The sequence below is a fragment of the Xiphias gladius genome, chromosome 16 (assembly GCF_016859285.1).
Source record: "Xiphias gladius isolate SHS-SW01 ecotype Sanya breed wild chromosome 16, ASM1685928v1, whole genome shotgun sequence".
NCBI classification, from domain to species: domain Eukaryota; kingdom Metazoa; phylum Chordata; class Actinopteri; order Istiophoriformes; family Xiphiidae; genus Xiphias; species Xiphias gladius.
Genome location: NC_053415.1, coordinates 26,566,480 through 26,589,439, shown reverse-complemented (window position 1 = coordinate 26,589,439; position 22,960 = coordinate 26,566,480). Strand labels below are relative to the sequence as shown.

The window sequence follows — 22,960 nt, the reverse complement described above, 5'->3', positions numbered from 1 at the left end:
GTATTTCCAAATATTCTGGCCCCCTTATGCATGTAAAGGGGGTGTGGGAAGTGTAGGTTACAAACAGCTTTCTATATAATTCAGCGAAAGTGTGTTTATACGTGTGCATTTGTGTCCACAACCCCCAGGCCAGAAGCTCAAAGTCCATCTCTGAATTTGAGATTTATTGACTTGAACACAGTCTATGTTGAGATAAGCGCACTCTGTCCCCACCACACACACACACACACACACACACACACACACACACACACACACACACACACACACACAGAAAGTTGCTGGCCATATTAGGCAGTCCAATGATTTACAGTAGGGGTAGTTTGGCCAGGGTATATGGCAGCGACGGCAAATCAAATCAGGTAGAGGAACACGACTGTGTTAAGGACAGCGGTGCATCCACACTAATTAGATATGGAGCAAAGAATAACAAGAAAGAAAGAAAGATGGCCTCAGTGTTTCTTTCTTCCTTCCTTCTTTGTTTGCTGTTGCTATCCTTTCAACCACTCAGAGAAAAGAGAAACTGCATTACAGAAATCCCTCAGGCAAAGATTAGAATCTCCAGTCACTAATGCTGGAGAGGAGAAGGGTGGCTGGCTGCTCAGCAGACATATAGGAAGTCATGGGAAGGACACAAATGTTTGGTCTTCTACTGGACGCTACCTCAGTCTTCTCTGAGCACCGTGGGAAAGAGTCAGAGGAGCAGTGCTAATGTAGCTGTTGATCAGAGGCAGTGCATGTTTTTAATGGCAGCTGAAGGTCGACTCACGCTTCCATAGCAGACTGTGCAGCTCATCTGTCATGCCCTCGGGTTACTGCAATTAAACTCAGCTGTAACTTCTGATTATTACCAGTCAGTCAGAGTAACAGCTTTGAGTGTTTGAAGATTGATTTGATAGACACATTCCCGTCTGACATTGGTGTAGCTAGACCAGGTATTCACGCCTGGGATACAAGTCATGTCGGAGCTAACGTTTGTGGCGCTACTGAATTCTATTGGATTACACCGAATCAACATCTCACTAGAACAGTTTCAGCAAAAACTATAGTAACTAAAACCTTCCATGAAGGGAGGATTTACTGAAGGACAGTTGTATTAGACTGCATTAGTTTTAGCTAGATGTTTCTAATAAACTGCCAACTGAGTGTATGGGAGACACTGAAATCATTCATGTGTCCTAAGCAGACATTTTGCTTTGGTGACCAATGCTAACAACTTGCTGTACATTATGCAAGTTATGCACATGCTAAAGGTGACAGCTAACAGCAGGTAAAGATGGTGGGGGATGGCAGATGGTAACCCACCAAAGATGTCTCTGAAAAACAGAAACATGGCTGCATCGGCAATAGTTCAATATCTGGGAAACGCGCTTATTTGGTTTCTTGCCGAGAGTTAGATGTGAAGATCAATCCCAATCTCTTGTATGTACAATAAATATGAATTCCAGCCCGCAGCTGACTTAGGTTAGCTTGTCATCACCGTGAGGTTGCCAAGCAAACATCGAAGACCCCAGGAAGTTCTAATTTTAGATATTGTTAAAGTTTAAAATCGTGGCGGGACATTGATTTGAGCCAGGTGATTGTCTTAGTCATGCTTTTATTTCTACTTGCACTTTTCAAGAATATTTAGTAATTCAGTATATTAATGTACTGATAATTATGTTTTAGAAATGTAAAAAAAGGTTTAATTTACCAGACTAGCCACTATAGTAAAGGCACTGGTATTTAGTCCCCCAACTGCTTTGGAACCTTCTCTGTTGATGCAGTATAACAAGGTTTACAACAGGCCATTCTCTCAAAAAATACACACCACATACGTATATTCACTGAAGGTTATGTCATCAGCCAAAGCTCGGAGCAGAATATTATTATTAACCAGCCCAAAAAAAACCACACACAGCTGCTTGGACACTCACGTTGACATAATGCACCAGTTTCTCCTGCTCGTTGACTTTGTAAGTCTTTACGTTGTATTCTTTGGCCAGTCGGAGGATGCGGTTCTGAGTTGGTCCGATGTAAGCCCCGCCCAGATCAACCCACTTTGTCTCCTTATTCTGAAAAACACACACACAAACAATGAAACACGAAAAAGGAGAACATTTACAAATCAGATATCTAGTAGTTTAGTTTCAATAATAAGAGTTTAGCTCGCACTGGCTAAAACCTATCCAGAAGCTAATGCAAAGACATGGATGAATCGTATCTATGGACTACCAGTGAGACAAAAGTTCTATCATCTGCGCTGCTCTACCTGATGCTGCTCCCTCACCAATTCAGATCAGAGCTCTCCCATGCACATAGATCATTAATTGGTTGAACTAATCAGATCAGATAAAGGCTACAGCAGCTCTTTGTGCCTTGTGTTTGGTCGTATGTGTAAATGTCTGGAGCCTTCTTTCCTTATTGCTTTAATGAGACCGAGTGCAATGGCTCCAGAGAACAGCTTTAGCTGCAGACAACAAATTGCTTACTGACATAGTTAAATCGTGGGATGAGTAAAGACAACACATGCGTCTCGGAAAGACGAATGCATTTGGACCTTTTCAATGTTTAGCTAGAATGCAGTCAGATTTTAATCCATCTCGAATGGTTCTTGGATGCATTTACATTTAGCTTTTTTGAGATCAGATCGCGATCTGATTCACCCGGAACACAAGAGGTGACCAAGTGTAAATAGTGTCATTGATATCACATAGGTCATATAGAGTACCATAATGCTCTGTCCTCGGTCCACTACTTTTTAATCTTTATACAGTATGTTGACAATCGGGGTTATCATCCATAAGCACAGCAGTAAGTATTCACTGCTATGCAGATGACACCCATCTCTACATAGCTGTTAAAGCTCCAGTCAGCGATTCTGATCCAATACACTTTTTTTTGTCAAATTCAGTGAATATCTCCTCATGGTTTCACCAGCTGTCGGATCTGTGCATGTGCTGAAAAAAATCTGGTGTTCCTACACAGCCCTTGCTCTGTAAATGGGAATCAAACAAAGATGCTCTGGATTCTGCCATATTTCTCCTTTGGTCACCTGGTCCAATTGTTAGTGTCGTCACCTTGGCAATGCGTGTCAATGAATGTTTGTCAGATGTTTTTTTTGTTTTTTTATTACTTGCCACCTTTTTTAATCCATCTATATATTTTAACCATTACTGTCTATTCTTTTATTTATTTATTTAATTGTAAAACAATTTGAGCTGCATTTTGGGTATGAAAGTTTCAACCCTCTCTCCTAGAAATTACGTCTCTATACAACTAAACTGCAACTGCAAATGTGTTTTGTAGGAAGTGTAATCACTGGCTGGATTATGTTCAGAGGCGACGTTTGTTTTGAATGAATGAAGCACTGCTTTTATTAACGGCAGCTGAGCCTCCAGGAGGGGGTTGTGGTGGATGGCATGACACCCTATGACTGTCACAACAGAGACCAAGGTCTGCATCCAGAATCCTGTCTGTGGTTTTGACAACAAAGGCACTTTGGTTAAAAGGTAAACTATGCAGGATTTTTCCATCTCAGTCATCACTTATGACCCACCAGAAGTGTGTGGCGGTGTATTTATCTACGGAGAACCTATCCTCTGCCTGTATTTTCTTATTTTTCCTTCTTCTTTTTTCGCGTTCGGGACCTTTCCGGGCGGCAACCTTTGGGCATTGGGTGTGTAGCCTCCAGCCAATAACAGTGCGCAGGGTGTGAGGGCCGGACTCTAACAAAAACACAGCGACCCGGTTACATCGCTGTCTCCGACTCTCTATCTCCTCTGCTCTCATTCTGTGTCATGGATGTACGAAGAGCTGCAGGTCTGTGTGTGTGTTTGATCGAGGGCGGGGGCTGAGCCACACACACACACACACACACACACACACACACACACACACACACACACACACAGCGGGAAAGAAGAAGCGTGCGCTTCGGCTGCATTCACACAACATCGGCAATGCGGCACCTTCCCGCAGGGTCAGAAAACAACGTTTTATTACTCTGATTCACTGCTGTGTTCTCGATCACGCTGCTCCTTCTCCTCATTCACTCTCTAGCTCGCTCGACCACCGCTGCTTCTCTCTCTCTCTCTCTCTCTCTCTATGTCTCTATCGCTTGTTGAGCCGGGGAGGAGGGGCCGACTTTGAATGGTGTGTTTACAAACAGCAGCCGACAAACCCTGCGTACTGTACCTTTAAGGTTAGAGAAAGATGGCGGTCGTGGTTCAATGTAAATAAACAGGTTGTGTCTGAAGTCACTGAACTTCTTCTGTATCAAACCAGACCAGCATCTCTCCAGAACCTTAACCAGGTGCTGTGAGAGTCTAAACAGAGCAATAAACCAGTTTAATGATGCTGGAGTCACTACAAGTGGGATCTGATATTTTGGTGTAAAACAAATACGTTGCCTGTGAACATTTTACTGATACCGATGTTCGATATCCACACTTTTGCGACTTGCCAAATAATTTATGTTAATTACCAGCAGTTTCTTATGTTTTATGTTGTCTTATGTTAAAACAAAAATTAATCCAGCCTGCATTACATTTCCTTCAAGACATATTTGCTGTTCCTAATTAGTTGTATATAAAGACAGGATTGCACAGGCGCCGTACAAATAAAGATTATTTATCATCATCATCATCATTATCATTATTATTATTATTATTATTTATAGCATATACCATATTATTTATATGGCTCTCCTGGTCTTACCCGCACAGTGAAGGTGCGACCACCGACACGATTCCTGGCCTCCAGCACTACAGGGTTCAGTCCATGGGCTTTCAGCAGCTTGGCTGCACTTAACCCTGCGGACAGACAGAGAAATAGGGCGGTGAGTGAGGGCACATACTTCAATACTTACTGTAAATTCCCTTTGTAGCGTTAACACCATATAGACACACAGGGGCGGAGGGGGACTGTCAACCTTTGTGACCGAATGGCCTCGTACCTTCCTTGAAAGAAGCACTTCATCAAGTCTTTGTGGGGCCTTCTTGATTAGTTAACTTTCAGTCACATTAGATGGGTGAAGGGGATTATTTGGAAAATCTGAGGAGAAAGATGAAGCTCAAAACTGTTTTTTTTGTACGAGGAAAATCCTGTTTCTCTTCTGCTGGTCAGATGTCTGTGTGTTTGAACTGTGTTTCTCTTCTGCTTTTTTTACTGTACATCTTTTTGTGCAGAGGCCTCCCTTGAAAAGGGATTAAATGAAGGATTAACAACCTAACATTTTTGGATGGCTTGGCTGCGTACTGAGGGAGCTATGGGAAAGATGAGAGAGCAGGGGAAGGGGCCCAAGAGGGGCGGCAACACTTCCACAGCGAAGAGAGACCGGAGCGAAGAGTAGAGCATGACTTTCACATACATACAGTGACTTAGCGACGGACTGAGCACCCAGAGAATCTATCGCAGCGCAACAGCTTTTCACACACTGACCTCAGGCGATCCTTGTCATAACTCCACACAAAGAGAGTGATTTATACAAGATAGAGATCAGTGGTCGCTTACAAGATATCGCTCGCTGCTAATATGATACATTACGTGGCCACCAGTATGTGGACACTTAAACGTCCCAACCAAATGGGATTGTCCAACGTCTCATCTCAAAACCATGGGTGTTACACTGCTGCTATAACAGCGTCCGCTCTCCTGTGGAGACGTTCCGCAAGGTTTCGGGAACCTGGCTGCAGGGATTTGATCCCATTCAGCCGTAAGGACCCAAGTGAGGTCCACCTCTGATGGTGGGCGATGTAAAGCCTGGCTAATGGTTGGAGATCCAATAGAGGAAGGGTTTTTTTCCACATTTTATTTTAATGACATCTCAGTAATGCTTTATTTTATGGGCTAGTATCTTGGAAACTTTCCTCTTAATTTCGTAAAGATTCGCTGGTATTTAGCTGTAAAAATACTGGGATATTTCCAAGAAAGGCCTACGCAAGTTGGTACTATATTAAGAGAAGTGTTATTATGTTATTATTTATTACCCGCTTGAGTTCTTAAGTAAAAAGCTAGGAACTTATGTAGGAGGTAAGTGAAAAATGGTTCATAAACAGAAAGACTAACTAAAATTCTCAATTAGATAGAAAATGTTCCAAATTGAGTGACTTTTATTTTACAGGTCTGACCTGTGGAAATCAGGCAGAAATGTGTTTTTAAGTAGAACTGCGCAGAGTGTGTTTTATTCGTTGATCATCATCAGTCAGAAAAACAAAATTAAGGAAATTTTGAGGCAGCTGATAACAACAGCATGCAACTCAACCAATATGCAGCATAGACATCAATTAAATGAATATTTACCGATTATCAATTAGATCTATAATGTCTGGCAGCTCAAAGTCACGGAGAAACAAAATTTAGAATTTTTATCAGTCTTTCTAGGAAACTCAGATGGGTAATAATGTCACTCACTTACTTACCACTAGATAATTTTCTAGTTTTTTTCTTATAAATTCAAATATAATGAACACAAGCCTTTGAGGGAAATATCCTAGTATCGGAGGAAAATACAGTTAAACGCCAGCTAATTATTAGGAAAATAGGAGGAAAGTTTCCAGGAAATTAGCTAGAAAATACAGGACCTTTGAAATAAAGTGTTACCGATGTGTTTAATGTGATAAACATAGCAACAGAACACAGGACCACAGTGGATGAATTCATCCTAAATTTACCAAGCATGTGACAGTACAATGATTTAATCTCCTCAGCTTCTGCATGCCGTTGGCACCGCATATGATGTTATTGGATGGTTCTCACCTAAAAGCACCTTGGGAGTCGTAGTTCACGTCTTGCTTTATGTTTTTATCTACACAGGCTGTTACCTTGGACAAAGAGCCAGATATTTTCTAACAATCTTTAATACTGATGGTTCAACAGGGAGAGTTTTATGCTGATCCAAGCCGTGGAAGTGCTCCAACTGTCAGTCACCTAACACCTAATGAATGCAATGCTTATTTCTGGAATAACCTCCAGAACAGCACTTCCCTCTTTGCAACTCTATTCATCCCAAAGGTGTTTGATGAGGTCGAAGTCAGGACTCCGCGCAGGCCAGTTAAAAGACGTTTCTGAGGAAACCATTTCCTTTCTGCTTCGGGGGCATTTTCGTGTTGAGACAGGAAGGAGCATTCATCAAAATGTGGCCACAAAGTTGGAAACGCACTACTGTCTAAAATATTACCGTACGCCATGGTATCAATATTTCCCCTTCAATGAAAATAAGGGCCGTAGCCCTTAAGCCATAAAAAACAGTCGCAGACCAAAAGTACACAAAAGAATATGGATACCCATTCATTTCTGGCCATCTTGGGTTTTAAACCTGCACCTTGGGCAAGATTTATAAGTGCTAAACACAAGAGCAGAAGGTAGCTTGTAACAGACAGCACAGCAGGCACCCACATCTGTGCGAGTGTTTTTCTGGCCTTCAACCTCAGGTCCCTTCCTGCCTTTCCATCTTCACCCTCCCACTATCTACAACCAAATCCTGCTAAGCCCTATTAAGGCCAGCAGGATTTATATTAGCTTTAACATAGTTTGTCCTGTATTACCAAACTTCAGCCTTCCCTCCCTGGACAAACACACCCAGCCTGCCAGGCTTTGAAGAAAGCATTAGCTCTAACCAGAGGAGGCTCACAAATCTTCCCCTGTTAAATTGATGCTATTACCTGCGCAGCTCAAAAGGTCAGTCTCTGCCTTCGAAAACAAAGCTCATCAGTCTGCATCTCTTGTTTATGCCTACAGCAATCACTGCAAGAAAGTAGCCTCATGTTAGGATCCGTTGATCCGAAGACTTGTTTGGATTAATTTAACTATTATTTTTTTTCTTTGCTTCATAAAAAGGCCTTGTGTAAATATGACCAATAGGTCAGTATAAAGCTTTCAGCACTTCAAAGGATTCGGACTGCGCTTTCCCACGTTGTTTACCTCCATTCCCGCACCATGAAACAAAGAAGGGGAATGAACTGTGCTGCTGGAAAAATCAACATGCTAAAACTGTTCCCGAGCTGAACTTTATCTGAGAGGAGAGACAGCGAAGGAGATTGAAATTCAACTCACGCAGCAGGGAGGCAGAAAGACCAAAAGCAAGTAAGAAGGGAAAAATGTCAGCTTATGTGCAGGGACTTGGGAATTTTGTTATGGAAATGTGAAAATGTGTGTAGGTAAGAATCAAAGACTGTATATATTCATTTGTTCTTTCCTAGCCTCGATATTCAGAAATATATACAGACGTCTGCCGTCCTGCTGGTCTCTGAAGCATCTCAAAGAGTAACTGCATACCTCGCACTTAAAACCATTCACCACAACATTTTCCAGGTGCAGCAGGCGCTTCTGCAGCGTTTCAGGCATTTCCCAGGTTGAGATACTGCACCAGGTTTTTGGAGAACCAAGGTAACAGCTTTTTTTTTTCGCTCGCTGTAATCAACCCTCGGTGACCACGAAGACGGCCCTTTCTGAAGGAATTTCAGTGCAAGTGATGGGGTACAAAATCCACTCCTCTATCTGTGCAAAAACGCACATATAATACTTCTCTGAAACTGACTTAGACAAATCAAGTGGGCGTCTTCCAAACTCGCAGTCTTTCTAGTACTAAATTCCCTCTATGCTAGTGCGTAACCATGCATTCTTTGGGGAGTTACCCCCCCAATAGTGAGAAAACACCAATCAGTCCCCCCCGAATATACAGTGGAAAATATGTTAAATACTTACTCCTTTTATCAACCCAGTCAACGGATATGCCTCTTGTTATTTCCACATGCTGTATAGCTGGTTACGACATTAAAGTAGCCTAAATGAAACTGGCAATACAAGCAGAATATTCAATGATATTAGTATGATCATCAAGGTCAGTCATTGGTCTTCTGGTAAAATAATGGGGTCTGGTCACAATGCAGGCAGCCCCGAGGTACAGGGAGAGGCATGCTGAAAGCAATGGCCAGACAGGGACATAGGAATGATCAGGGGAGAAACTGGACTGTGAGCTATAATGCAATTTATTAATATGCAGGGGTTCAAGTGGGCCGGAGCGATCTGGGCCAGCGCTCTGGCACCTTTGATTAATAAGCAGGCTAAATCAATCGGATTGGCAGTTACATACATACTGATGTCAAGCTGTGGTGTAACGGCCATCGGGGCACACGGGGAGAAATCCTGGCGGGCCGTCAAAGAAATCCATCAGGTTTTTGAGCTCTGTCTGTCTCTTTGGTCCCTTTAGCGGCCCTGCCGGTGTGCGTGTCCAGGACTGGGCTCACAGGCCGATCGCAACCAAGACAGTTAACGTGCATTAACATTCTAGACTAATGCAAAACTCATCGACCCCATACCACGGCTGCCCTCTTTGTGTTACTATCCCTCCACCAAAGCTCAATAGTGCTCAACAGCAAAGAGGGATATTATACTAAAAAGTCAGTAACTTTGGGCCATACCCATTTGACTTGAATAATTCAGACTGCCGAAGCCTCGTATTAACTTTAAATTAACTTTGGAATATACGATTTGCACAGAACAAGGGCTGTGGATTCCGACCCCCATGACTCACACCGACAGTGCATTGGTAAGGGATTTAACGGGGCTCCTTCAAAAGCCAGGATGAGCAGGAGGAATGATTACAGCGAGCAAAAACCTGTTTCAAAGTTGTGAACCTATCCTTTAAATAACCCGATGTTTTTCCGTTCTACCCCAGCCATGAAAAACATTGCCCGAAGGGACTACAAACGGAGGAAAAAGGTCAGCCGGTCTTTGGTGGGAACCGCGAAGAATCAAAGAGAGAGCAACACACATTTCTCCTCCTCCTCCTGTCCTCACTCTGAGCCGGCTTTCACACGCTGTTGGCGGCTTTCTGCACCTAAAGACATGCTTGATTTTTATCGAACAGACGCAGCCGCCTAGAAGCGCAGTCTTCCTGTCATCTGGGGCGCAGCTGGCGCGCATCCAGCGCTCCATCTCCCTCCTTTCATGCGAGTGTGCACTTAAGAAAGGAATCGGACAAGAGAAGGGAGGAGATGTGATGAAGTCAGGTTGATTGTGCCGAACATCTGTGTGTCCCGCAGCGCGCACGGGACAAAATTCTCTGCCTACAGAAAGGCAGGTGCAGCTCTGTGAGGGTGTATCGATGGACCAGTGTGTAGGATTTAGTGGCATCTAGCGGTGAGGTTGCAGACTGCAACCACCTGAGTACCCCTCCCCTCACCCCTCCCTTTCCAATAGTGTGGGAGAACCTACGGTGGCTTTCAGGTAACGGAAAAATGCAAAAGGTCCTCCCCAGAGCCAGGTTTTGGTTTGTCCACTCTGGGCTACTGTAGGATCATGACGTTGCAACACGGTGGAGCTCAGTGGAAGAGGATAGGCTCCCTATGTAGATATGAAGGGCTGATTCTCAGCCAATGAAAACACAACGATTCTTAGTTTCACTTATGAAAACATTCTTATGAATATTGTGGCCATTTCTGCCCTTAATCCTACGCGCCAGACCTTTAGGTATTAAGTTGCTGTGAGGAACGGAACTGACTTGTGTTGCATGAAACTCTCAATGACAAAACCAAAAATTAAAGTGTGCAGGGAGGCAGAAAGAAAGAGGAAGACAAGTTCAACAAAACAACAAAATGTAGCAGAGAGCAGAGAGTTGTGGCTCATTGTGTCCTCATTAAACATGAAGTTCACTGAGCTGCTAACAATGCACCTTTTGTGTGCGTTTCGTATCGTTCAATCTGCTCCTCATTTCCGTAGAGGTGTGTTTAATGATTTTTTTACTGCAGATTTTACAAGCCTATCTGAAAGTAAAGATTGTTAATAATTAATAAATAATCGACCCCTAAACATGTTTTCTCAGGTGGAAGTGAGTTGTGGCCTTTGGAAATGTTGCACCTTCACTAATGAGCATTTCCGTTTCACTGTTACCACTTTTTGACTGTTTTTCTCAGCTTGATGATCTCAGACAAATCCCACCTGCCCCCTCTGAGCTCTGGAGCCAGTCCCTGTTGCATTTTGTGTGATATAAGGCTGCTTCAGACACAGCACACGTATCTGCTGCTGCATTAATGTACAGAATCTGAAGCTAAAAAGACACAACGGATGAGCGCGAATCGTTTGGCGAGTCTCTGTCCCGCTAATTCTCCTTCTACTACAGGTCGTATTTGTCCTCCCATCTCTCTGCTTACACTTTGTCTCTTTTCCCTCTCTCTCCTGGTTCCCCACCACTGCTCCTCTCCTCTCCACCACAGCACCTGGGGGCTCCGGTTGACCCAATTGTCTGGTCCCTCTGGGATGTTTGAAAGGGGGAAAAAAAAAAAAAAAAGCAAAAAAACAAAACAAGCTGGCTGTTTGTACTTGAATGTACAGTCTTCAGAAACACTGTTATTTATGTGTTTAACCTGAAGGTGCTTGACAGTCCTGAGCGGGTTTCTGGAGCTTTTCGTGCAGATCCGCAGTAAAGCACATGCACATGCACGCACGCGTGTGCACACACGTACAGTCCATTCCTGCCTCACCAACGCCGGAACGCCGGGCTACGCCGACCAAGTGTGGACCCCTATTTCTAATCATTCTGAACGAACAAAGAAGAAATTCAAATTCTTTTATTTAAGGTCTTCCTTCATAATATGAATGGAAAACTGCTTTTGTAATTTTCTTTTTAAACATGTCAGGAGGGAACTTGCAACCCTGGCCGAGGTCCACCTGTCAACCAGGGAACCTCCGTAGCCTGCAGTCGACCTGTCTGTGGTGAACACAGACTGGGACGTGAATACGTACAAAGGATTTCTTGGTTTCCCTCAAAAATGTTTTTAACATTTAAACATCTTGCCTCTACGCATATTCTGAAAATAATCATTTGCCCCGCACTACGCCCAGCAGCATGGTAGCGTGGTTTACGGCCTGACCGACAGTGGACCTCCAAACTGTAACCCCGTTGGCTCACCGGTCCACTGTTGGACAGGCGACACAGTACCAAGTACACGGTGGGAGACGGGGCGGGTTTCTAAACACAGAGGCACACTCTCACACTCAATGTTGATCAAGGTCACTATTGGGGACTTTAAATAGACTTGCAGTCATTTCCTGGAGCCATTAACACTGCTTACCTCACCTTAACCTTAACCACTGACCCAGAATTCAGCTTTTTCCCCAATTGGGAACACGTCCTCTGTCCCCGTTTGGACAAGCTGTCCCCAATTTACTGGTCTTTAATATGAAATCTGTCCCCAAAAGTAGCCTATGACAGACACAGACACAGACACACACACACACACAGACACACACACACACACACACACACACACACACACACACACACACACACACACACACTCCTTTTCATCCTCTGCCCTCTGTGCTGGAAAAAGAGATAGGGACAGACTCAGTTTCCTTGACAACAGTAATTGTTAAGATGGAGCCACTTGGCAGGAACAAACTGCATTCGTATACTGTGTGTGTGTGTGTGTGTGTGTGTGTTTAGAAGTCCCCCCTGTCTTTCACTGTTTCTGGACTGAGTCTCTGCCATATTTGACTGTATAATTCAACATGAATACACACCAGTCTCCCAGGCACTCAAACAACACACTGCTCCACCAAATACACACACACACACACACTCCAAATCTTTACAAAAGGGAACAACACTTACCTATATTTATTGTTATCATTACTGTATCTAGTATTGATTATGTATTGAAGAAAGCCCATGGTCCAACCAGTGGAGTCAGTGGCGACAAGGACCGTGGATGCGTTGGCTACACTGATTATTGGTAATAACATCCAGACGCAAACATCCAAAATACGAAGTCACAGTGGGAATGAGAGGCAAAAGAGTTGAAGTACCCAATCATGCCAGACACTTTCCCCACCCACAAGTCAAAATTCTTTGTTGTGTTGTTGTTTTACAAGATCTAAAATTCAGCTCAATGAATTAATATCCTGCAGAAACGACGTACAAAAGTGAGGAGATTTATCTGATGTACTGCACAGGAGTGAGGCGCAGTTCCTCCAGACCTGTGGGAGAGCACTTTCAAAAGGTTCGGCGCCAGCTGGTGGAGTGTGTTTGCAGATTTGTCATTAGCGCTCAACGCTTGTACGTGCGAATCTGGTTACTTGGCAAAATAAAGTGTATTCTGCGCGATCTGTGCGTAGGTATGAATGCGCGCGTCTATTTGTCGAGGTGTGTTACTTTTACCAAAGACGGACAACCTGTTCAGGGCGTATCCCTCCTCTCATCCAGAGAATGCTGGGATACGGGACAGGAGAATGGAGAGTTGAAATTGTTTTTTTTGTTTGTTTTTTTTTAAAATCAGTGCGGCAGCCTGGGTGTAACCACGATTGTCAACTCGGTTATTTCGTGAGCAACAATTAAATAGTGAGGCTGACAAAGGTGCTTCTTCTAAGGTCTGATGTGAAACCTGCTGCACCGCATCAGCTCTGTTACCTCTAAACCTGTGATCACGAGCACGTTTGTCATTAATGGCCTCTTGGATATTTCCTTGGCTAAATCTCTAACCACGTGTCTCATCGTACGAATTTAAGTTTTCAACGCCGCTGTCCTTAAAAGTCCTCCGGCCATTTCCTGCCTCTGCCCTCATCTATTTTCGCTGCTCCGTGCCCTTTGTCTTTCCCTCCTCTTACTCCCGCCTCGTTCTTCCTCTGGCTTACCACCTGTCATTCGTCTTTTCACTCGCCCACTCCTGCCAGCATTTGTCCCCCAGCGTTTCCCGGTTGTAATAGTCGAAATCACATTAGCGGGCCTCAGTGGCGGAAGATGAGAGCCGACGTGCACCTTCAGCTCAGAATCTTTCACCGGTGTCAGTTCGGACATTACACACCTATTTGGACACCTGTCCAATGCGTGTTCACGGGCAAAGGATAGTTTGAACATTTGGGAAATATGCTCACGTGCCCTCTTTGCCGAGACTTAGACGACTGAGAGTCAGATTGTTATCCCTCTCGTGTCTGTATGGTAAATATGAAGCTACAGCGCGGAGACGGTTAGCTTAGCTTAGCATAAAAACTGACTAGCCTCTTGAAACCACAACTTTTTGACTTTATAGTTTTTTAATGAATTAAACATAATAGATATAATGAGATTAAAGGTGCTGGTAGGAGGATTTTTTAAACCTTTGGACAGAGCCAAGCTAGCTGCTAGCTAATTTAAGCTAACCAGCATTTGGTTGTACATGTTATATACTTACATACGGTTAATGCAAATTTTGAACAGTGTTCCTACACCTCAGTTATGTTTTATTTTTGCTATTATTTTGTTTTAAAGTGCTAAATTACAGGTATTTGTATAGTTGTTATCTGAGACAGGTGATAGTGCTTTAAGACAACAAAAACGATGACAAAAATGTTTGACCCTTTTTCACAACGAAAACGAGACTAAAACTAAATAAAAGGAAACGTTGTAAAACTCTGATGAACTGTTACATTTTCATCAACAGATAAAAACTAAACGATAATGCAACAAATGGACGAATGGACATATAAACTAATTACTGTTTTAATACAAAGTCTTACTCAGCGACCCGCAGGCGCCACTGGAATCAAACACTGTAGCTCCTGATCAACCTCAGATGTTCGAGACATCCCCATTGTTCGGAAGTTGATTTATCTGTTTGACCTGTTGCTCTGCCGTTAATTTTGCACGTTTGGTCCCTGTCAGTAACGTTATCTGACGTAACTGGTTATGGACTAAAGTCACTTACAGTCCACTGGGAATCCACAGCTTCTGAATGACGTGCTGCTCTGCAGTGGAGAGAACAGGGGGCCGTGGTACTGCTCCTTTCAAAATAAGGCAACTGCTTTAAAAAGGACAGTAGTTTTATTAATGTGTGATGCAGATCATCTAGGGTGGGATGGATTTGTTTTAAAATTAAAGTTCTCAACATGTGGAAATAGTTCATGTATGATAGTATCAACAATCTCAATTTCCACAGCCTTTCTGCCTCAAATCCTCTCGGTCCCCAGGTTGTCATTTCCCTTCACCCCTTCCTGAGAACTGAAAATGTAAACAGAACACTATTTTTGCTCTTCTGAGAGAGGAGTCACTTTATTCTCCCCGTGTCTGGAAAATGTTTAATAAAACACATACATTTCTCAACAACCCATCTGACCACGGCTGTTCTGTTCTCTCAAAGGATTCTGCACGAGGCCAGGCTGCTAAACAACGTCAGCGTGTGACATTTCATTTTCTTTGAAAACTCACTCCGATGTGTGCGTGTGTGCACCTCCGCAGAGTGTCCTCTTCACAGGAACACAAACAAAAAAATTCAATAGCAGCTGAGTGACAAGTGAGCCACTTGAATCAGGGCCCCGAAATGTTCCATATTGATCCCGAGGGGGAGACATTTACGAGACACGCAGCAATCGCAGTTTTTCCCGTCTCGTGTTCTCAGCACCGAGACACTGATTGGCTGTTAAGGGGAACAGACCGAGGAGCAATACTGACAAGCAATTACGTGATAGCCTGAAATCCAGAGAGACAGGTGTGAGAAAGAGCCGACAGGAGAGTAATATGAGAATCTATTGTTCTCTCAATGTTGTCATTTAACGAGCCGGGCTACCTCGAAGGTCTGTCAGTGAATATTTTATAAAGATGCAAACTGCTTTGTTCACCAGATACAATGTTAAGCTCTGAAAAAGGTGAGAGCTGACTCCTGGTATATGATTATGTGAGGGTGAGGTAACAGGCCGACATTTAGGGGGAGGACGCAAATGCGACAATTTGGCACGTAACCACCATAAATCGGTCATTTTCACACTTATGTTTTTGTAAGGACTAAACAAACAAGATATGATGTGCACAAGAGCGAGCTTTAGAGGTGATGGTAGGTGGATATGTTACTGTTGGACAGAGCCACGCTAGCGGTTTCCAGTCCTGATGCTAAGCTAAGTTAGCAAGCTGCTGTAGCTCCATATTTACCGTGCAGACATGGGAGTGGTATCAATCTTCTTTTTTTTTTTCAACTGGTGGAGCAAGACAAAGCGACGCACGTGATTTAACATGGAAAGACACAACATAACCCTATATAAAGTGAGACAAGCCGCAGTCAACAATTCTTTTCATTATCAATTAATCAAATAATTAATCATTGCAGTTCTAATTACATCGAAGCGAGGATAGGGCACGAGAGTGAGACGGGAGGTTGATGTGGTGCAGGGATTCATGTTCAGATGAAAGGGAGGGGATTTGTGAAAGGAAAGAGTGTGTAAAAATAAAACTCAATAAATGAGGAAAAATGAGAAGAAAAGAAAGAAGGCGGATAAATAAGAGTTGTCGGTAATTTAAAAAAAGGAAAGAATAAAAAGCAGCAGGCAGGTGTTAGGCAGAGTTGTGTTTAGAGGGATCCAGGCAGGAAGAGGGTGGGAGGGCAGGGAGGAGTTGACTTCCTGGGAGGGGTGGCTGTCAGGACTTGGTACCAGGCCTGGCAGGGTGGCAAACAAGTGCATTTCCCAAATTGCTCAACTATTCCTTTAAACTGATAAATATGAGGACAGCACCTACTTGGAAAGCCAGCGGCACCAACATCTGCAAAATGACTGCGGTGAATCATTTCATAAACACACTTTACCTCCATGCAAACACTGAGTACAGAGCACAGAAAGGCGCAGCAATCTGCCTGACAAACACTGAACAAAAAAGGGAAAAAAATCACGCAGAACACTCGCCTCAAATCCCTCGCTTATTATATCAGAGGCGGAGATGAGTCCTTTTCCAGTTGTGCAAACATCCATCAGCTGCATGTGCTTTTACTCACAATCAGTGTCATCATTTATAAAATTAACTCAGCTGAGATTACAGCTGCACATTTCTCATGGCTTTACCTGCCACACGCAAGGCAAACACAGAGGCGCTGGCACGCAGAAAATTACATATGGAAACACACACGAGCCGTCCATCTAATGATAATATCTGGCAGCTCGGCCTACAGGTCCTCTTGTTTGCACAGCTGGACAGAGAAAGTGGTGTTCTAGGATTATGGCCATGTTGACGGAAATCAGACCGTCTGTCAGAGAAGGTACTGGTTCGTGCTGCCTCGGGAACGTTCAGATACGACGCAAAGACCAACAGTGTATCGTGCCGACTCAAAAGGTGCATCTGAGAGTCCATGAAAGGTAGTAAGGGACCGACCGGAGAGAGCACGACGTTACATCTTAAGACCAAAGCCCAAAGGTCCGGCAGCTTTTAGGACTATCAGAGAGCAAGAACGCAGAAAGAGCTCAAGAAAGGTGTGAGGAGCGATGTTATGACACAGCGCTGAGGATTCAAGAGGCCACAGTGTCGCCAGCGTCATGGTTTCTGTGGACCTATAGCTCAGCTCTCACACACGTGAACGTAATTATTGCAGTGTAGGCATGGGCGTGTGTATGCTGGCACCAACGTCTGTCGGGAGGGCTGATGTCCTTGGCTGCCACCCAGCTCTCTAAATAACAGTGCTATTTTCAAATAACAATGGAGCACATCGGGAACACTGGCACCAAGACACAGACAAACACTTCAGCGTTGTTTGCAGTCATTTACACTCAGGGGAAATTGCAGAGACTAACATTCACTCCCTGGAGGCTTACTGTTACCTGAACCACAAGTACCACTTCCTGCATAACTCTTACCTTCACCTAACCTTAACCGTAGGTGTGAACCCAAATCTTAAACCTGATTTTGACATATCATCACCTTTTAAGTTGATACGGTGACTTTGTTATCTCACAGTTTCTTATTTCCACGTCCAGCAATTACAGAGTAACGTGATCCTTCATCTGGACCCGGTGTCTGAGTCCACCTGATGAATCTAACACCAGTACTCCTTCTTTTTTAACTCTGGCTTTGGTCTCCACCACCTCCTGAGGGAAACATCTGGCTCTTTAGCTGCCGAATGCTCCACCATGTCCACCAGCTGGTCTCTGACTGTGTCTGTCTGCTGTTTGCTGCTGAGCAGTTGGTGGACGGTGGCTCTTTACAGCTGTTTCTCTGAACAACGCCTGCCTGTTGTGGCCGAAAACAACACCATGAGAGGGTTGATACATAAATATCAGCTGACAATATGGACGGGCCAACATGTGCTCGTGAGAACTGTGGGCTATTACTCACAAGCATGGTTAAACCAAACAACTCATCCAACAAAATAAACACCCAAAATAGAGTAAATACAGACACAGAGCCATCCAGTCAAACCTGTTCCATATTTTCTGTGTGAAGCCCTGTCACTTAAGTAGGACTTTTTTTTAACCGGATAAACAGAATTAAAAGGCAGAACGCGCCAGCAGTGCAGACCCCGCACGCATTGTTTTCTATGTGAGCCCACACACTGGTGTTGTCTTGACAAGCCTCATCGTTGGTTTGCACGTCAGCATATGCCACCAACCTGTTTCCCCATTGTTAATGTGCATAAACTGTGCAGAAAAACAGCACTTTCATCAGATTCATTCCTGCCACCGCACCCCGAAGACTTCCTCTGTCTGTGCGGTGTGTCTGGTGTGGGCTACAGGCTTCAATAAACCGGGGTCAACAGTGCAGTGCTTCACGGCGTGGCCGGTGTACGTTGCGCTTAAAGGGAAGCTATTGTTTGTAACAACTTGGGTTTAATTTTCATTGTTCTACGCTGTACTCACGTACGTAGCTGCTGAGATCTGAGAACACTGCAGCATCGCGAGAGACAGTTCAAACAGGGCAACGAAACAAAAGCTGTGGGGTGATCGACACACGTTAAACAATCAGCAGAACGTATCTGGAGGAAGTGTGTACTGTCAACATCCATCAGGCCGGGTTCATCTGGGACCTGCTGTAGTGGCTGCAGTCGCGTGCACTCATAGTGGTTCTGTGCCATGAGAACATCGTTTGCAACATTACAGGTGCACTCACGTGTGGTTTTACATCCAAACAGACTGGTAGCTAATCAGGCAAAACTGCTGGATTATTTCAAACCTGTCTGATTCCCTGGCTGCTCAGGTCGCTCTTCCCATTAGACCTGTATTTAGGTTGTTGCCATGTTTGATGGTCTTTGGTAGAGCGCTTAAGTCCTGATGTCACGTCCCTTCTAGACTCTTCTTCCTCTGGCTTCAGTGACTCGAACCAGTCTCTCATTCTGCATTTCTTTCATCGGTCTTTCTGAAAAGGGAAGCGTGTTCCTGCGGTTTACTTTGCGTGTTCAAAGACAAACTAGCTCCACTACAGCAGTGATGACCAGTAAAACCGGTGGCCAGAGCTACAAGAACAAAACCCGAGCGATGACAAAAAAAACGTACTTTTCATTTAAGTAACAGGTTTAGTCCACGGATGCGGTCCTGCTTTCAGTAGTTTGGCAAAGCGAGCACAGAACACGTCCTCAAGAGAACTGACCCGTCCTTTCTATTAAGCATGTTGGGATTTTATTCGGCAGCGAAGTCATTTAACTTCACTGTCGACCTTGTCTGAGTAAAGGTCTGTGAAGACGAGGAATCAGGCCCATTACAGGCCCATGACTCAGTGCAGCCAAGTTTTCTAAATCATCCACTGCACACACTCTGGTGTGTTTCAACATATCCTCCTTTGCGCTATATTCAAAACCACCTCGAGCTCCCTATTTACAGTTCTCATAAATACTTGTTTCGCTTCCTCCATTCCCCAATTTTCCGACCTATCTGTTTCATTCCTCATTTCTTTATTTCCCACTTTGCCTCCTTACATTTCCCACGTTCTCAGCTGCTGAGACAAAACAAGAAGTGGTTCCCTCCTTCCCTCCCCTATTATTTCTGCTTTCCGTTCCTCTGTCTCTCCTCCCCCTTCCTCCCCCTTCCTCCTCCTCTTCCCCTCCCTTCCTCGGCATCCTCTCTGCTGCCGGTTTGATAACAGGCTGTCACTAGTGTTTAAGGTTTTCTCAGGAAGTGCTGGCTGCCCCTCGAGGGTGGCAGTCCCGCTGGTGGGTGGCTGGCAGGCAGGAAAATGACAAGCGCATTTGCAGGCAAAAGGAGAAAACACACATCTCAGGAGAGAGAGGGTGACGGAGACGCGGCGGGGGGAGAGAAAAGAGCACGCCGTCTCCCCCCTTGTTTCATCTGTCCTTTGATTGGACAGTGATTGTTATATGTGGACCTCATTGCAAGCCAGTAAAGGGCAGCGGTATAAACAAATGGCGTAATTACGGGACCCCAATGTGACACGAGGGCGGCCAGACAGCGTGGGAGAAAGCCACCAGGAGGGGAGGGCTGCGCCTGTGTTATTGCATTAACTTCTTTCTGAAGCATTTGTTTTGCGTTTGACTGGTATTTGAACTGACACTGACCTAAATTCGTCCAACAGACAGACAGGCAGGCGGTGGATTGAGCTGTCAGTCCAGCAGAGAAAGGACAGAGGGTCAGTCACTGTCGGGCCCCAGCACCATCCGTCAACGCAGCGAGTTGACGGGGCATTCAGATCCTCCTAAAAGCACCTAAACGTCTGACTGCTCGTCTGCAGACGAGTCAGAGTGGCTCCAACGGTGCGCAGCTGCGGGGCCGGTGGCGATTTTCAACCGAAAGCTCCAGCTCTGCTATCGCTCTGCTCCGACCACGCTGTGTCCAGCTGCAGGAGACCCTGCTCGAATCAGCTGAATCTAATGAGGTAGCGGTGGCCTGTGCGCTGTACGATGGCGAAGGGCAAAACAGAGGCCACCGACGTAAGACACACTTCTGTGCCCACCCCCCTTCTTCACGGGAAGTAAAGTGCCATCTAGACAATCGGCCTCAAAGGAAGCTGCAGAACCTCTGTTATTTCCACAAGAAACCTGAAAGCTCAAGTCCCTCTCCCCTTCTCTGAGTCACCCCCATTACTATCATCACCACCGTCGTTGTTCCACCCCGAACATTCGCTCGTAATTTAACAAGCAACGGTGCAGTTTTACAACCGGCCAGGTGTAGTTCACCTCACGCAGGGCCGGTGGCCTCGTCCTCGGCATCACGGCCCGTCTCCGATGGGCTCACACGCTAAACACAAAAAGCAGGCAACTTTTGTGACGAGCGCATTTAAAATGCAACACGTTTACTCAGACCCCCCCCACACACACACCACCACCACCCAGCAACCGCCACCCAGCAACCGCCACCCTTCCTCTTATGTAATACAAACTATGCTCTGGCTGATTAGCTGTTACTCAACAGGCGCTGCTGTGGAGATACAGCGGCGGAGGGGAAGAGAGGCAGCCTCGCGGAAGAGACGTGAACGCGGACAGAACTGGATTCACGCACCGCGGGGAAGAAACGCCCGAGCCTCCGGAAGCCTCGGCCGGCCGCGGAGCCAGCTCCGGGCAGCGGTTGCGAGGGATCTGCGTGCAACAGTTGTCTAGTCACCTCACGCACGGCGCATCACAGCGCCGCGGGCGGGCGCGGCGCGGCGCGGCGCTGTGGGCTTCAGCCAGTTCATCTGATCACAGCTCGTCTCCATCACACCGCGCCGAGCAGAAGAAAGGTCTCCGATGCCGCACCTACCTGATATGCCTCCACCGACCACTATAACGTCGTAGGTGTTGCCGGGTGCAGTCATGGTGCCGTCTCGTCTCGTCTCGTCTCGCCTCGTCTCTGCCCTGAACGCAGGGCGCACGGAGGGGCGCATCTGTATTAAAAGCTCCGGCCAGGCCCACTCCCCGCAGACTCCGCCCACCGATAGTAGAGCGGCGCACGGCCTTGTGGACGGGGAGGATTACCGGGCGCGATGGACCGTCACGCTCCACCTGATTTGTGTGCAGCGTGGAGCAGCTCAGGACTTCGCTCAGATGGTCTGGTCCAAGGTCTCCCGTTATCAGTCAGACTGCGCGCTATTGGCCGCACGCATCTGAGGCCCCAACTTTGTCCCGCTGCTCTAATCCTTTTAAGTCCACTTAAATATTTGGCAATTAAAGCAATGTTCTCTCCGTCAAGCAAATCCCCTCAAAAACTTAATTTAAAAAGTCGACCTCAGCCTTTCTCTGTGCCAGGAAAAGCCCTTCCTCCTCCCAGCTCTGGCTCTCAGCAGCCAGGCCTGCGGATTAAAGATGGAGTTGATAAAGTAATATGAGAAATATCATCTGCATGTCTGTTGCCAAAACCAGAAGAATGAAAGAATTATTCCCGGCCCGGGAGCTGCAGCCTCTAATCCACTTCAACCCAAATATCATTCACCGTAGCCTGGGAAACCAAAGCTCTGCCATCTGATAGAAGAGGTAATGGAAGTCTCCGGCTGAATCCACACAGACAACACAGTAATTTGCTTTTAAAGATTCTACAGGCAATAACTCAAAGGCTTTGCGCTTGACAGACATGTTATTTTATGGTATGGTACCCTCCTGGGCATGGACAGGCCTCGCTTCGGTATTCTTTAGTTGCTGTTGCCCTCTTGTGGTTGGTCGCTTGCTCGGTTGGTTACAAGTGGCCGAGAGCTGATCTGTGCACATCTTTGGCCCGGTGGCGTGGACGAAGCGCGGTCACGTTGGGCCGGTTGGGGCACATCAGCCCAGGCGGGTGAGGCTTCCCAGCGTCCAGAGGGAGCAGCTCAGTTTGCGAGCTGCAGCGGGGATTGACTAGGGCCCCAAAGATGCTGAGAAATGAAAGAGAGCCTCGGGTGGAGAGTCAAACCTGTAGAGGGCCACCGCAGTCCCAGTACCCCGTCACCCAAACTCTCCGTAGAATGACCTGTCTGACGTGACAACTGACTCAGCCTCTGCCCGCCCCAGCTGACCGGGAGCTACTGACGGTGTGCTATAAGATGAGATGGATTTCCGATGCAGACTTTCAGGTGGGTTGACACTAAATGAGGGGGGCCCTAGGGGGGTCAATCCTAATCCTGATTTGATTTTATTTGTGGAAGTCCCACGCTAGCACATCCCCGTCCCTACAGGGACGAGGGCCGTGTGGACTGTGAGGCATGGGGAAGAAGGGGGGAGGTAAGAGTGTAAAGTGACGACACACACCGAGTTACCAGTTGACACCTGTACAATCTAATGTAATCCAACACAACAGCCCTGGGATGAGACCCACACGGTTTTTTAAGCATTGCTCATGGCATCAGTGGGGCTGT

The 22,960-nt window shown here is 45.7% G+C and overlaps 1 protein-coding gene across 3 annotated transcripts in view; it reads right to left on the bottom strand.

The window, feature by feature from the left end:
* The window catches only part of mao (monoamine oxidase), a 42,627-nt gene extending 21,073 nt beyond the window's left edge, over nucleotides 1-21,554 (bottom strand). For 2 of the 3 annotated variants that reach the window (XR_005709090.1, XM_040148235.1), the window contains exons 1-3: nucleotides 21,397-21,553; nucleotides 4,699-4,793; nucleotides 1,917-2,054 (exon numbers count right to left, since the gene is read on the bottom strand). Coding sequence is in view for 2 of the 3 variants with exons in the window: in XM_040148235.1 (XP_040004169.1) it covers nucleotides 1,917-2,054; nucleotides 4,699-4,793; nucleotides 21,397-21,520 (357 nt within the window). In the remaining variant the exon portion in view is untranslated. Of the gene's footprint in view, nucleotides 1-1,916; nucleotides 2,055-4,698; nucleotides 4,794-21,396 lie in introns of all 3 variants that reach the window. The other variant, XM_040148237.1, reaches the window with a different exon arrangement.
* Between the last annotated feature and the right edge of the window lie 1,406 nt (nucleotides 21,555-22,960).